The 14205-nt window shown below is 41.3% G+C and overlaps 2 protein-coding genes across 4 annotated transcripts in view; both read left to right on the top strand.

Annotated features, from left to right (window-relative positions):
• The window catches only part of LOC110490105 (adenylate cyclase type 3), a 31938-nt gene extending 28685 nt beyond the window's left edge, over positions 1 to 3253 (top strand). For all 3 annotated transcript variants that reach the window (XM_036949002.1, XM_036948997.1, XM_021563279.2), the window contains exon 21: positions 32 to 3253. In XM_036949002.1, coding sequence (XP_036804897.1) covers positions 32 to 214 — 183 coding nt within the window. In that variant the 3' untranslated portion in view covers positions 215 to 3253. The remainder of the gene's footprint in view (positions 1 to 31) is intronic.
• Positions 3254 to 3935: 682 nt separating this feature from the next.
• LOC110490115 (WD repeat-containing protein 26) lies at positions 3936 to 13792 on the top strand. The gene is made up of 14 exons (XM_021563298.2): positions 3936 to 4659; positions 5515 to 5614; positions 5808 to 5864; positions 6526 to 6662; positions 7043 to 7140; positions 7671 to 7827; positions 9786 to 9924; positions 10094 to 10234; positions 10477 to 10596; positions 10710 to 10855; positions 10956 to 11034; positions 11128 to 11257; positions 11556 to 11750; positions 12858 to 13792. Exons 1-14 carry the CDS (start codon positions 4367 to 4369, stop codon positions 12878 to 12880), a joined length of 1815 nt encoding a protein of 604 aa, XP_021418973.2. The 5' UTR covers positions 3936 to 4366; the 3' UTR covers positions 12881 to 13792.
• The last annotated feature ends 413 nt before the right edge of the window (positions 13793 to 14205 follow it).

Genomic DNA, 14205 nt, shown 5'->3' with positions numbered 1-14205 from the left:
CTAAAATTCAATGTGATTCTGCTTCCCCCAGGTGGTGGAAGATTGCTACCACATCTTGAAGGAGTACGGATTCCGTTTTGTGAGGAGGGGACCCATCTTTGTGAAGGGGAAAGGAGAGCTGCTTACCTACTTTCTGAAGGGTAGAGAAAAACAGGGATCCTTCATCAACGGCTCCTCGGTCACCCTGCCACACCAAGTGGTGGACAACTCCTGACCTGCGTGTCAACGCTCACAGAAACACAAACGCACACACATAATCAGAAATATACATTCTAATGTATAAGTGAGATCTGAAATAATGCTTATACCAACACTCCATCTTTCAGAATTGCAAAGAATGTAAGAAGATATGTACATCTTGCAAAGAGAGAAGATTTGTCCCGCCTCCCCTACCCTGCCTGTTCAAATATTTTTTTTGCAAACTTCAAAGCTTTTCAAAATAGTGCTCAGCTACTTCCACTACAGACTTATGAACACATATCACGCTACTGTATAGTTACACATATTTACACACATTCTTAGACAAACACTCTTCAGACACAGACCGTCTGACAAACACATTAATGAATTCACTACAATGCCATCACTCAAGCCAGATGCAGCCAGGCTGTTGGACTAAATGCCTCATTTTGAATACTTCCCCCCTTTTACAAAATACTTTATATTTGGAAAATAATGGATTTCATTGTGTTTATTACAGTATCTCCAAACTGCTTGGAGATGAAGATGACCTGAGATAAGATGGTAGAGAGTTTGAAAGTTAGTGCAGTGTGTGTGTGTGTGTGTGTGTGTGTGTGTGTGTGTGTGTGTGTGTGTGTGTGTGTGTGTGTGTGTGTGTGTGTGTGTGTGTGTGTGTGTGTGTGTGTGTGTGTGTGTGTGTGTGTGTGTGTGTACTGTATAAGCCTGCAGTGAAAGTGTTCTTTCTCACTTTTTTTCCGATCTGGAATCAAGTAATGTTGCAATGCCCTCTTTCTGTTTGCTATGAATTTGGAACACATGCCTTCTCTGCTCTTCCCCCCTGGGCTTACATTGGCACATTTTACTTCTTTACGGCATCTGAGGCTATTCTGACAGTGGGTACAGAACCCAGGTGTGAGTCCTCAGGTGCGAAATTGGAGACAGGTTGAATGTTTTTGTGGTTTTTTTGGAGGCATTGCAGGTGTGTGCATGCATGTTGTAAAGCATGAGTGATTCATGGTATTTTAGAGTTTGTGGTCACCAGGTCTTTGTGAGTAGCTGACACCTGTGGCCATTATGGGTATTCCGGTGGGTAGAAATGCAGTGCCCTGAAAAGGTATTTGCCCCCTTTTTGGATTTTCTCTATTTTTACATGTTTTGGATACTGAACTAGCAGATCTTCAACCATAATCTAATATTAGATCAAGGGAACACCAGTTTACAAATAACAAACAAATGTATACTTATTTTATTTATTTAAATAACAAAGTTACCTAAGTTACCACCTATTCCCCTGTGTGAAAAATGAATTGCCCCCTTACACTCAATAAGGGTAGCCTAGTGGTTAGAGCGTTGGACTAGTAACTGGAAGGTTGCAAGTTCAAACCCCTGAGCTGACAAGGTACAAATCTGTTGTTCTGCCCCTGAACAGGCAGTTAACCCACTGTTCCTAGGCCGTCATTGAAAATAAGAATCAGTTCTTAACTGACTTGCCTGGTTAAATAAAGGTAAAATAAAAAAAACTCCTGGTTGTGCCAACTTTAGCTGCCATGATTGCAACCAAATGCTTCCTGTAGTTGTTGATCAGTGTCTCACATCGCTGTGGAAGAATTTTGTCCCACTCTTGCATGCAGAACTGCTTTAACTCAGTGACATATGTGGGTCTTCAAGCATGAATTGCTCCTTTCAATTCCTGCCACAACATCTCAATTGGGGTTAGGTCTAGACTTTGACTAGGCTATTCCAAAACTTCAATGTTGTTGCTTTTTAGCCATTTTCAAGTAGACTTGACTGTTTTGGATTACATTTGACTTAAATTTGCCACAAAAAAAACACCTGGAAGCACTTGGATGACTTGCCGTAATAGAAGGAAGGAACCATAAATTATGCTCTGTATCAAATAAAATGTTATTGGTCACATACACATATTTAGCAGATGTTATTGCGAGTGTAGCGAAATACTTGCTGTATCAGTGAATTCTACAGGAGAATGTCAGACTGTCTGTGAGCTGAAACTGAAGCACAGCTGGGTCATGCAGCAAGACAATAATCCAAAACACACAATCAATGGCTAAAAAGCAACACAGTTGAAGTTTTGGAATGGCCTAGTCAAAAGTCCAGACCTAATCCCAATTGAGATGTGGCAGGACTTTAAATGAGCAGTTCATGCTTGAAAACTCACACATGTCGCTGAGTTAAAGCAGTTCTGCATGGAAGAGTGGGCCAAAATTCCTCCACAGTGACATGAGAGACTGATCAACAACTCCAGGAAGCGTTTGGTTGGAGTCATTGTAGCTAAAGGTGTCACAAGCAGTTCTTGAGTGTAAGGGGGAATTACTTTTTCACACGGGCATTGGGTGTTGCATAACTTTGTTTATGAAATAAGTATGTAATTGTTGTGTTATTTGTTCACTCAGGTTCCCATGATCTAATATTAGGTTTTGGTTGAAGATCTGATCAAATTCAGTATGAAAAATGTGCAAACGTACTTTTTCAAAGCACCATATGTTTGTTTGTTTGACTGTATGTAAGGTGAACAGTATTGCAGATGCGGGTATGTTTATTTTGCTCGTATTGTATCCCCATCAGTGTCTTTTCTCCAAAATTGGATGAAAGTGCAATAGTTTATTCTTCTACAACCCGCTACCCTCGCTTGCCCCTAACACAAATTAAAACATTGCTGGCCCTTTAATTAATATTTTTATAACTAAGTTTCATTCATTCTGAGATTATATTTAAAGTGAAGGGATAAAGGACTAATGAGTCTGAGTTGTACATACAGTTTACTGTTCATTAAATTAATTTATTGCAGATGTCAGGGACAGATTTCCTTTTTTTAAACCAATGTAAAAGTGCCAATGTTGAAGGAATGGCTTTGGTCCCTGAAAATGTGGCCAAAATGCAGGTCTTTGCTGTTTCTCGATTTGTATTTTAAAGAACCTCAGGCTTGGGAATAAAATGGCACTTTGAATGGTCTGTAAACTATTTGTGTTTGAGTTTAAAGTTAAGTTAATAATGTATTTAATTTAAATGATTTGTCATTTTCAAGTGTATTGATAAAAAAAAAGAATTTAAACCATTGTCTCTAATACTTTCTTTATTCAGTGTGTTTTGGGTAGGTCTGTTGTCTCCTCTTTGGATAGCATAAAGTTGTTGCATATGTGTGAGAGTGTGATGTCTGATCCATTGCATGCAGAAATTGCAGAACCCAATGAGCACAATATGTTGAAAATACATTTGAATTCATTTTGCTTACTGAGAAGAGTTCCCCTTTTTGATGTACCTTGAAAAAAACTTAGAGGGGCAACCTGCAATTGAACTTCCATTTTTAGACTTAAATTAATGGTATATATAATAATAATCCATTGATTATTGAAGAATATAACATATTGTCTCATGATCTTAGGTCAATTGTCATACTCCATCAGAACTGAAAATATAAGCTGTTTTACTCCAGTGTTTGTAAACAATGTAATTTGAAACAAAAGCTGTACAGCCTCAACTGGTTAATTCTATAATTTTGACGTCATGGATGGTCAGTCCATGCAGACATAGCTCTATGAATTTGAGAGTGGTTGCGTTTGGCTACCGTGGTTACATACAGGACGGGCGATGTTATTGTTTAAACTGAAGATTTATATTAAACAAGTTATATTTTTCCCGAGAGATAATTAAACAATTAAAATATAAAACAAATACATATACATTTAAAAAGGTATATTAACTTGTGAAACAAACAGTTCAGTATGATCTTCAAGGGCACCACCTATGGACTACCCGGACACAAGGGAGTGTCGGAATTTCCGGTGACGTCACCGCGTCTCAATATCCATAATGGGTCTGCAGCTGTCTGGAGAGCAACAATAACAAGAGAAGCTCAGCGATAAAACGAGTTATTGTCTCGTCTCTGACACCTTTGCTAGCCCCAACTTTACATCATTCTGTCACCAACACCCTCGGAGAATTAACTCTGGCCTCCGCTTCCTCCGACTCAGAAACCGTCGGAGCGTCGCCGCCACTGCGAAAGAAATACCGAGCTTCGGTGGCGGAGGGAGCAGGGGGGCTTGGGGCTGCAATTGGGTCAGCGGCCCTGTCTACAGTTGTGGGGATTTGAACTTTTCCCAATTCACCCGTTGCTCCTATCATTCGATTCAAGCCTCACAGTGTAGCCCACATCAACATTAATAACATGCAGGCCAACGGGGCAGGGCAGGGTCAAGATTCGGAGCTGTCCTGCCTAAACAACAGTGCGCAAAACGGAGAGTCGTCCTCCGCCGGGGAAGCTCACACTAACGTTAATGGACTATCCACAACAAACAATGGGAACTCTGTCAGTAACAACGACGGTATCCCAGCCCCAGCAGCATCCAACAACACCGTGTCTTCGGATGCAAACTCCGTGAAAAAGAAGAAACGTCTTTCTCAGTCAGAGGAAGATGTCATTAGACTTATAGGGCAACATTTACACGATTTAGGACTTAAGTAAGTAACGTTAGCTAACGTTCGCTTCCTAGCTAGCTGTCAGCTGATGCTAAATCATGTTCTTCATAATAAACGCGAATAAAGCAAGTCATCATGTTGACAGCGACTAGTTCGGTGAGATAAACAGAGGGGCTTTGTAGAGGTAAATAGAATACAGCACGGGTCCTTTAGAAAATTGATGAAGGGAGAAAGATGGCCCATTATTACACAATTTAGCTAGTCTTGGTAGGAAGCTAGTTACTTTGGGGTCCAGAAATGGGACTTCATGAAATGACAAGAACATGCAGTTTTCTCGTTAAGTAGCCTAAAGAAACAACACTTCCCTAATCATCAGCCATATGCATACTTATGTTTTATGTGTAATTAAAAATATGCTCATAATGACATTACTCTTGGGAGTTGCCAAGACCATGGGAACTGGAAAATCTAGTCCAGAATGCTTTGAGAATGTTTGGTTACTCGATAGTATTTGCATGTCAATCAAGCCACAAGGTCACGTGAGATCGATCTGTTTCGTTAAAGAAATTAGAAAATTGAACGGTCACAACATTTGCCTCCAACGTTAAAGATATGTCTACATATTTGATACAGCACAAGTCGAATTGTTTAGGACTTTGGCAAGCCATTGATAAAGATACAATGATCAGGCATTGTGATGTTGTACTTGACCAAGTAATAAGTTAGTAAACATGATTCAAATTAATTATTACTTTTTTATAACTTGGTCAGGGCTCTGACAAAATAAGAAACTGAACAAAAATTTGAGTGTTGAATATCTGTACATAAAATAATGGTATTTGCAAATACTTTGTATTCCTCCTTTGCAAGTGCTCCCCCTCCCCCTCTCATCTACAGTCAGACAGTGGACCTGTTGATGCAGGAGTCTGGCTGCAGACTGGAGCATCCCTCTGCCACGAAGTTCCGCAACCATGTGGTGGAAGGAGAGTGGGACAAGGTGATGAAACCATTTGAGATGTTTTTATTTTTAATCATCTAACCTTAGAGGTTCACAACACATCTATTCTACTTGTTGACTTATTTTATAAATTTCTCCCAAACGTTTTAAACAGTTTTGCTTATTAAGTTGAAATGTACAGTAGTTAGAAAACAGAAAATAACCTGTGTCTATTTTTTTGGTTTGAATATAGGCTGAAAGTGACCTGAATGAGCTAAAAGCATTGATGCATTCTCCAAGTGCTATTGTGGTAAGCCCAACAGTGCTACAGTTAGTGCTGAGTGATTGGTGCATTTTGAGGTCCATTTCGGTTTTGATTATATATCAAAAATAAAATAAAAAAACACTTTTCAATTCTTGTTCTTCACAGTAAATAAGGCATACTTTTATTACTGCTACCATCTATCAATCTTAGATTATGTATTTTCAGGTAGCGATATCACACAAAGCAACTGCTCTCTATCCCTATTGATTGTGTGTTCTTCTGTCTCTTGATTATGGTCATTGTAGGTAATTACCATGTTTTCTACACCAAACTATGTAGAATATTGGCCTGTTGGAAACTAACTACTACATTCCGCAGTTCAGGATTGATCTGATTTATCTCTAGAGAAATTGCACTCATAGAAAAAAAACGGAATAAAATGGAATTCAAATAATTGAACTGAAATCGGTCAATTAGTTGTTTAAAAAGCCAAAAATAACCAACATTTCGGTTAGTCACTCAGCACTAGCTACAGTAGAATGCGGACAAGACATTGACAACTATTGCTTGTCAGAGTAAAAGAGTAGGATGTGTAGGCTTCATTTTCTTCATAGACAACCATTTTGATATGTTTTAAGATGCATGTGCTTAACTCATAATGCACTCATATTTTCCTCCCCTGTCTGTCTTATTTTCTCCTCTATAGCGGATGAAGTTCCTGCTTCTGCAGCAGAAGTACCTGGAGTGTCTGGAGGATGCCAAGGTCCTGGAGGCGCTGCAGGTCCTGAGAGCTGAGCTCACTCCCCTCAAGTACAACACAGAGCGTATCCACATCCTGAGCGGGTAGCTACCTCTGATCAACAGTCCTAATGCCCTACCACACCCATAAAGAAATGGCCTAGATCACAGAGATATAGCTAAGCCTCTTTTGAAATTGAAACCGCTGTCACTTGTCGTACCTTTTAAAACTAATTTGATCCACGTCCATTGCAATGTGACAACTAACTATTCCATCAGTGAGGAGTGTTTGTGTTGGAATATAGCCAAATCCTCATTCCGTATGGCCGATGGTATGGATTTGTTAAAGACAAATTTTTTGCTCCTCTTTAATTTTAGCTGATTTTGAGTTAGACAGGGAATCCCATTATTCTAGCTGACTGTCTCCGTGGTGCTGGGGGTGAGTCCTGCAGGGCAGCCTAATACCGATGTCATCTATTTCCAAGGTACCTGATGTGCAGCCATGCAGAGGACCTGAGAGCAAAGGCAGAGTGGGAGGGCAAAGGCACTGCCTCCCGCACTAAACTCCTTGACAAGTTACAGAGTGAGTGCCATCTTACACGCACACATACACACACACACGCACATCTCACACACACACACATACCACACACACACACATACCAAAAAAGACACAGTCTGGAACGAGTCAACGTGACAGCCGTGAGTTGGGAAGGAGTGAGCACTTTGGGGCAGAGGTCAGGTCAGATGAAGTGAGGAAGAACGGGTATCACTAAGGTTCTGTCTAGCAACCGCGATGCATTGGCTGTTCAGATGTGTAGGAGGAGACTCAGCGTAGGAGAAGGGTTAAATATCAGTGCTTGTGTGAAAATGTTTGGTTTGAGCTTTATTGACCGTCCGTGAGTTTTAATAGGTTCATTCAGAACCTAACACTCTCCAGATTAGAAACGGAATTGATGGTCTGTAAACACATATTTTGTTCTTCTTCTTTTCCGAGTGACATTTTAAGAATATACTTTCTTTTAAACAATGTATCTCTCTCCCTCTCTCTTTGTTCCCCTCATTCCTATCTTATCACACTGTGCCTCATTCCCTCCCTTCTCCTGTCTGCAGCGTACCTGCCTCCCTCTGTGATGCTGCCTCCGCGCCGGCTGCAGACCCTGCTGAGGCAGGCTGTGGAGCTGCAGAGAGAGCGTTGCCTCTACCACAACACCAAACTGGACAGTGGCCTGGACTCTGTGTCCCTCCTCCTGGACCACGCCTGCAGCCGGTAAGGCTCTGTCTATATTTGTCTGTCCTTTCTGTGTTCATTCCATTAATTGGGCCATCAAAATTGCCTTGCCTTGGACCGTAGCTGTAGCTGTAATGGTCTTAATTCCCAGTAATAGTTTGTTTTGCTTCTATTATGGTTATGTCACAAGATTGTTTGTATAGATTAGAGGTCGACCGATTAATCGGAATGGCCGATTAATTAGGGCCGATTTCAAGTTTTCATAACAATCGGAAATCGGTATTTTTGGGCGCAGATTTCCGATTATAAAAAAATAATAATATTTTTTGTTTTTATACCTTTTATTTAACTAGGCAAGTCAGTTAAGAACGCATTCTTATTTTCAATGACTGCCTAGGAACTGTGGGTTAACTGCCTTGTTCAGGGGCAGAACGACAGATTTTCACCTTGTCAGCTCAGGGGTTCCAATCTTGCAACCGCACAGTTAACTAGTCCAACGCTCTAACCATTGCACTCCACGAGTAGCCTGCCTGTTACGCGAACGCAGTAGAAGCCAAGGTAAATTGCTAGCTAGCATTAAACTTATCTTATAAAAAACAATCAATCATAATCACTAGTTATAACTACTGATCCAGTTTAGCAGGCAGTATTAACCAGGTGAAATTGTGTCATTGCACACAAGAGTCAGGGTATATGGGCTGCCTGGCTCATTGCGAACTAATTTGCCACAATTTTACGTAATTATGACATACATTGAAAGTTGTGCAATGTAACAGGAATATTTAGACTTAGGGATGCCATCCGTTAGATTTAAAAAAAATACAGAACGGTTCCGTATTTCACTGAAATAATAAACGTTTTGTTTTCGAAATGATAGTTTCCGGATTTGATCATATTAATGACCAAAGGCTCGTATTTCTGTGTGTTATTATGTTATAATTAAGTCTGATTTGATAGAGCGGTCTGACTGAGCAGCAGCAGGCCCGTAATCATTCATTCAAACAGCACTTTCGTGCGTTTTGCCAGCAACTCTTCACAAGCACAGCGCTGTTTATGACTTCAAGCCTATCAGCCTAATGGCTGGTGTAACCAATGTGAAATGGCTAGCTAGTTAGCTGGGTGTGCGCTAATACTGTTTCAAACGTCACTCGCTTTTAGATTTGGAGTAGTTATTCCCCTTGCGCTGTAAGGGCCGCGGCTTTTGTGGAGCGATGGGTAACGATGCTTCGAGTGTGGCAATAGTAGTATAGTGCCTTATAGTGCCTATAAGAACATCCAATAGTCAAAGGTATATGAAATACAAATGGTATAGAGAGAAATAGTCCTATAAATACTATATTAACTACAACCTAAAAACTCTTACCTTGGAATATTGAAGTCTCATGTTAAAAGGAACCACCAACTTTCATATGTTCTCATGTTCTGAGCAAGGAACATAAACGTTAGCTTTTTTACATGGCACACATTTTTACATGGCACATATTACTTTCTTCTCCAACACTTTGTTTTTGCATTATTTAAACCAAATTGAACATGTTTCATTATTTATTTGAGGCTAAATTGATTTTATTGATGTTTTATATTAAGTTAAAATAAGTGTTGATTCAGTATTGTTGTAATTGTCCTTATTACAAATAAAAGAAATGTAAAAAAATCGGCCGATTAATCGGTATCGGCTTTTTTTGGTCATCCAATAATCGGTATCGGCGTTGAAAAATCATAATCGGTCAAACTCTAGTATAGATCATATGTATTCACGCGCCATTGACTAATGTTCGTTTTCTGACTGTCACATTTTCTAACTGGATAGGAAATTAAGTGATTCCTTTAAACCAATGCTAAAACCTTAGCGCATTGTCATTATCTGCCCTGGTTTAAAAATATATAAATTAGGTACCCACACTAGCTGGGTAGAACGTTCAGGGTGATACGGTCTATTCCTGGAATTTACAAAACCTTATTCTCTCCTATATGTCCTCTCTCCCTGACGTCTACAGGAAACAGTTCCCTTGCTACACCCAGCAGATCCTCACCGAACACTGCAATGAAGTGTGGTTCTGTAAGTTCTCCAATGACGGCACCAAACTGGCCACGGGATCCAAAGACACCACAGTCATCGTGTGGCATGTCAACACAGTAGGAACCTTTCTCATTACAGATGAACCATTATCATGCTGATAAGTGTATCAGGTTTTAGTAAACAGCATATCAGAGAGGGGGGTTTCAAAGGGGTGGCGGGGGCAGGAAGATGTGAACTTTGGGGGAAATTATTAGCTGAGGTGATAACTGTGCTGCTGATTGACAGGAGAGTCACCAGTTGAAGCTGATGAAGACTCTAGAGGGCCACGCCTACGGTGTCTCATACCTGGCCTGGAGCCCTGATGACACTTACTTGATTGCCTGTGGCCCCGATGACTGCTCAGAGCTGTGGCTGTGGAACGTACAGGTAATGTTGGATTTACTTTTTATCCAGAAAGCTTGCTGTTGGAAAGATCAAAAGTCCTCTACAAAGTTCTATTCGTCAATGATTGTGTTGCGGGTAAATTAGAGATGACTTCCACGTCTTACTCTCACCAGGATGAAAATGGTAGTTGTTATTGTCATGTTATTACTAGGCATTAAAAAAGTTTAAAGGTTTTTAAAAAAGTCCTCCCTGCTCACTCACCCATGTCTCTTGTCATTGGCCAGACGGGTGAGTTGCGGACAAAAATGAGCCAATCACACGAGGACAGTCTGACCAGTGTGGCTTGGAATCCAGACGGCAAACGCTTCGTCACCGGAGGCCAGAGGGGCCAATTCTACCAGTGTGTGAGTGTCTTCCATCAGGGTGTAACTTGTCTGTCTCAGCATAAGGGCAGATTGAGCTATTGTGTGTGTTGGGACTAATCAGTGCATTTAGGTTGATATAACCTTATCCCCAGGATCTGGATGGTAACCTGCTGGACTCGTGGGAAGGAGTAAGGGTTCAATGCCTGTGGTGCCTGGGTGACACTCGGACCGTCCTAGCATCAGACACACACCAGCGTATCCGTGGTTACAACTTTGAGGACCTTACGGACAGAAACATGTGAGTTAGTCCCATTCATTGTCATATCTAATCATTGTTTCTATATGCACAAGGCCCATCCTGTGCTTATGCAAGTTCTGTGTTTGTGCTGCATTTCCAGAGTCCAGGAGGACCATCCAATCATGTCTTTCACAGTTTCAAAGAACGGGAGGTTAGCTCTGCTGAATGTGGCTACTCAGGTGAGTGGTTTGGCTTTTCTTTGGGGGGGGGTTTGGTCAGGTTTATGTCGAGCTGTCTGAGAGTGCACCGGTTAATATTCTGCCTGTCTGTAGGGTGTGCACCTGTGGGACCTACATGACCGGGTGCTGGTGAGGAAGTATCAGGGTGTGACACAGGGCTTCTACACCATCCACTCCTGCTTTGGAGGACACAACGAAGACTTCATCGCCAGTGGGAGTGAGGGTAAGGCCACGTCCTCTTCTAGTCGATGTGTCCAAATTATGCTTTGACATTACTTTCAGTATTCTTTGTAAACCTGTCAGTATAACCACACTTACTCACTCACACATCAGGGCTGTTTATTAGCTCATGCAACAGAAAACGTTTTCAAACAATTTGCAAAGGAAAAAGGCCAGGTAGTCCCTCCCTGTTTGTCTGTTTTCTTCCATTTGTTGCCTAATGAACATGACCCAGGAAAAGGTAGAGGTGAATGTTTAACACTCACATGGTCTGGTTTATACTGTGTGTCCTCCATCTACAGATCACAAAGTGTACATCTGGCACAGGCGCAGTGAGCTGCCCATCGCAGAGTTGACAGGTCATTCACGTACAGTGAACTGTGTGAGCTGGAATCCTGTAGTGCCCGGTCTCCTGGCCAGCGCCTCAGACGACGGCACTGTCCGAATCTGGGGCCCCGCCCCTTTCCTTGATGTCCAGGACGCTGAGGGGCTAAACGGTAAGGATTTATTTGACTGGTCATCATACTTTAACTAGTGGCCTAGAGCCCTCTTTATATCTGCCATATGTTTTTGGGTTCAGTGTATATTATTACCATAGTCTCTACACTGTAATTATGAGACAAGGTGATGTAAAATTCAATTTGAAAGGTTTTTAAGTCTATTGTGTAGGGGTGGACCAAGAAGTTAAAGGTAATATACATGCAAGTGCCTCTTCTATAATTAACTCTACATATGGCATTGTTGGGAGATTTGGAAAGCCAAAATCAATCAACAATATAATTGTACTTTGGGTAAAAATGTGTATCTTTAACATACAATCTGTAGATCCTATAGGATTAGACAGGTTCAGAATTTATGTGAAACGGCACAGTTGAAAAATATATGGCACATGGAAATCATACGAGGGCAGTTTACGGCGATAGGTGGGATGGTCTGAGAGTAGCTGAGGGGTGGGGTTAAGGTGATAGGTGGGATGGTCTGAGAGTAGCTGAGGGGTGGGGTTAAGGTGATAGGTGGGATGGTCTGAGAGTAGCTGAGGGGTGGGGTTAAGGTGATAGGTGGGATGGTCTGAGAGTAGCTGAGGGGTGGGGTTAAGGTGATAGGTGGGATGGTCTGAGAGTAGCTGAGGGGTGGGGTTAAGGTGATAGGTGGGATGGTCTGAGAGTAGCTGAGGGGTGGGGTTAAGGTGATAGGTGGGATGGTCTGAGAGTAGCTGAGGGGTGGGGTTAAGGTGATAGGTGGGATGGTCTGAGAGTAGCTGAGGGGTGGGGTTAAGGTGATAGGTGGGATGGTCTGAGAGTAGCTGAGGGGTGGGGTTAAAAGCTCATGTTCTATAATAGTTATGACTGACAACGTAATGTATAAATAAGTACTATTCTATATAGATGTAATGTATATAAAAATATCAAATTATTTTATTCTTGCTATGTAACTACTGTAAAGAAAATCAAAAGTGGCATCTATGTAAAACGTGTGTAGACTACATGTAACAAGAAAATAAAAGACTGAAAGAACAATGTTTATTTTTGTCATCCGAAGAAGGGGATGTTCAAAAAATAAACAATAAATGAAAATGCTGTTCTGTTTCTCTCTCTCCCTGAAAGAATGTTGTAGCATGGACAGCTGATGGTGACCCTGGAGCAGAAGACACTACTTCTCGAATCCAGGAGAAAAACACTAAACTCTAACGAATGAAGCAGAGAAACTATTGCGTTTTGACAGCTGCTTTCTGAAGGTTTTGCTCTGGGGCTGTGCTCCAGTGGCAGGTGATAGCGTCACACACACGGAGATGTCAGACAAATCACTTAAATTAACTGATTACCAAGCAGGCACCTTGACTGACCTCCCACCTCTTCTTACCTGTGTGGCTCACAGTGTCTGATGTCTGTTGCACCTCCTGTGTTCAGCCAGGCCCCATCCTCTTTCGTCTTGGAGCTAACCCCAGGTCTGCCACCTTTCACCTGCCTCGTCGAGAGTTTATTATTTATTATTGATAGTATTATTTATTGTCATGATTAGTACGTTGATATATAGAGAGAGGGCTGTAGTGGTGGAGAGTGGTATGGGTATATACAGTGCTGTGAACAAGTATTTGCCCCTTTTTAATTCTCTACTTTTGCATATTTTTGATACTAAATGTTATCAGATCTTCAACCAAAACCGAATATTAGATAAAGGGAACCTGAGTGAACAAATACCACAACAATTACATACTTATTTCATAAACAAAGTTATGCAACACCCAATTCCCCTGTGTGAAAAAATAATTGCACCCTTACAGTCAGTAACTGGTTGTGCCATCTTTAGCTACAATGACTCGAACCAAACTCTTCCTGTAGTTGTTGATCAGTCTCTCATGTCGCTGTGGAGAAATTTTGGCCCACTCTTCCATGCAGAACTGCTTTAACTCAGCGACATTGTAGGTTTTCCAGCATGAACTGCATGTTTCAAGTCCTGCCACAACATCTCAATTGGGATTAGGTCTGGACTTTGACTAGGCCATTCCAAAACTTCAAATTTGTTGCTTTTTAGCCATTTTCATGAAGACTTGATTGTGTGTTTTGGATCTTGCTGCATGACCCAGCTGCACTTCAGCTTCAGCTCACGGATGGATAGCCTGACATTCTCCTGTAGAATTCTCTGATACAGAGCATAATTCATGGTTTGTTCTATTAAGGCAAGTCACCCAGGTCCTGAGGCAGCAAAGCATCCCCAAACTATCACACTACCACCATCATACTTAAGGTTTTTATTGTGGCATGCAATGTTTGGTTTTCACCAGGCGTAATGGTACACATGTCATTATAAAAGTTATACTTTTGAATCAATTGTCCATAGAACATTCTTCCAAGAGTCTTAATGGAAGTCCATGTGCATTTTGGCAAACTTGAGTCTTTGTGAATAAGGGTCCCATTATGTCTAACGAAAACCAAACACTGCATTCCACAGTAA

The sequence above is a fragment of the Oncorhynchus mykiss genome, chromosome 2 (assembly GCF_013265735.2).
Source record: "Oncorhynchus mykiss isolate Arlee chromosome 2, USDA_OmykA_1.1, whole genome shotgun sequence".
NCBI lineage: Eukaryota > Metazoa > Chordata > Actinopteri > Salmoniformes > Salmonidae > Oncorhynchus > Oncorhynchus mykiss.
Note: the sequence above shows the minus strand (reverse complement) of the source record. Positions and strands in the feature narration are given on the sequence as shown.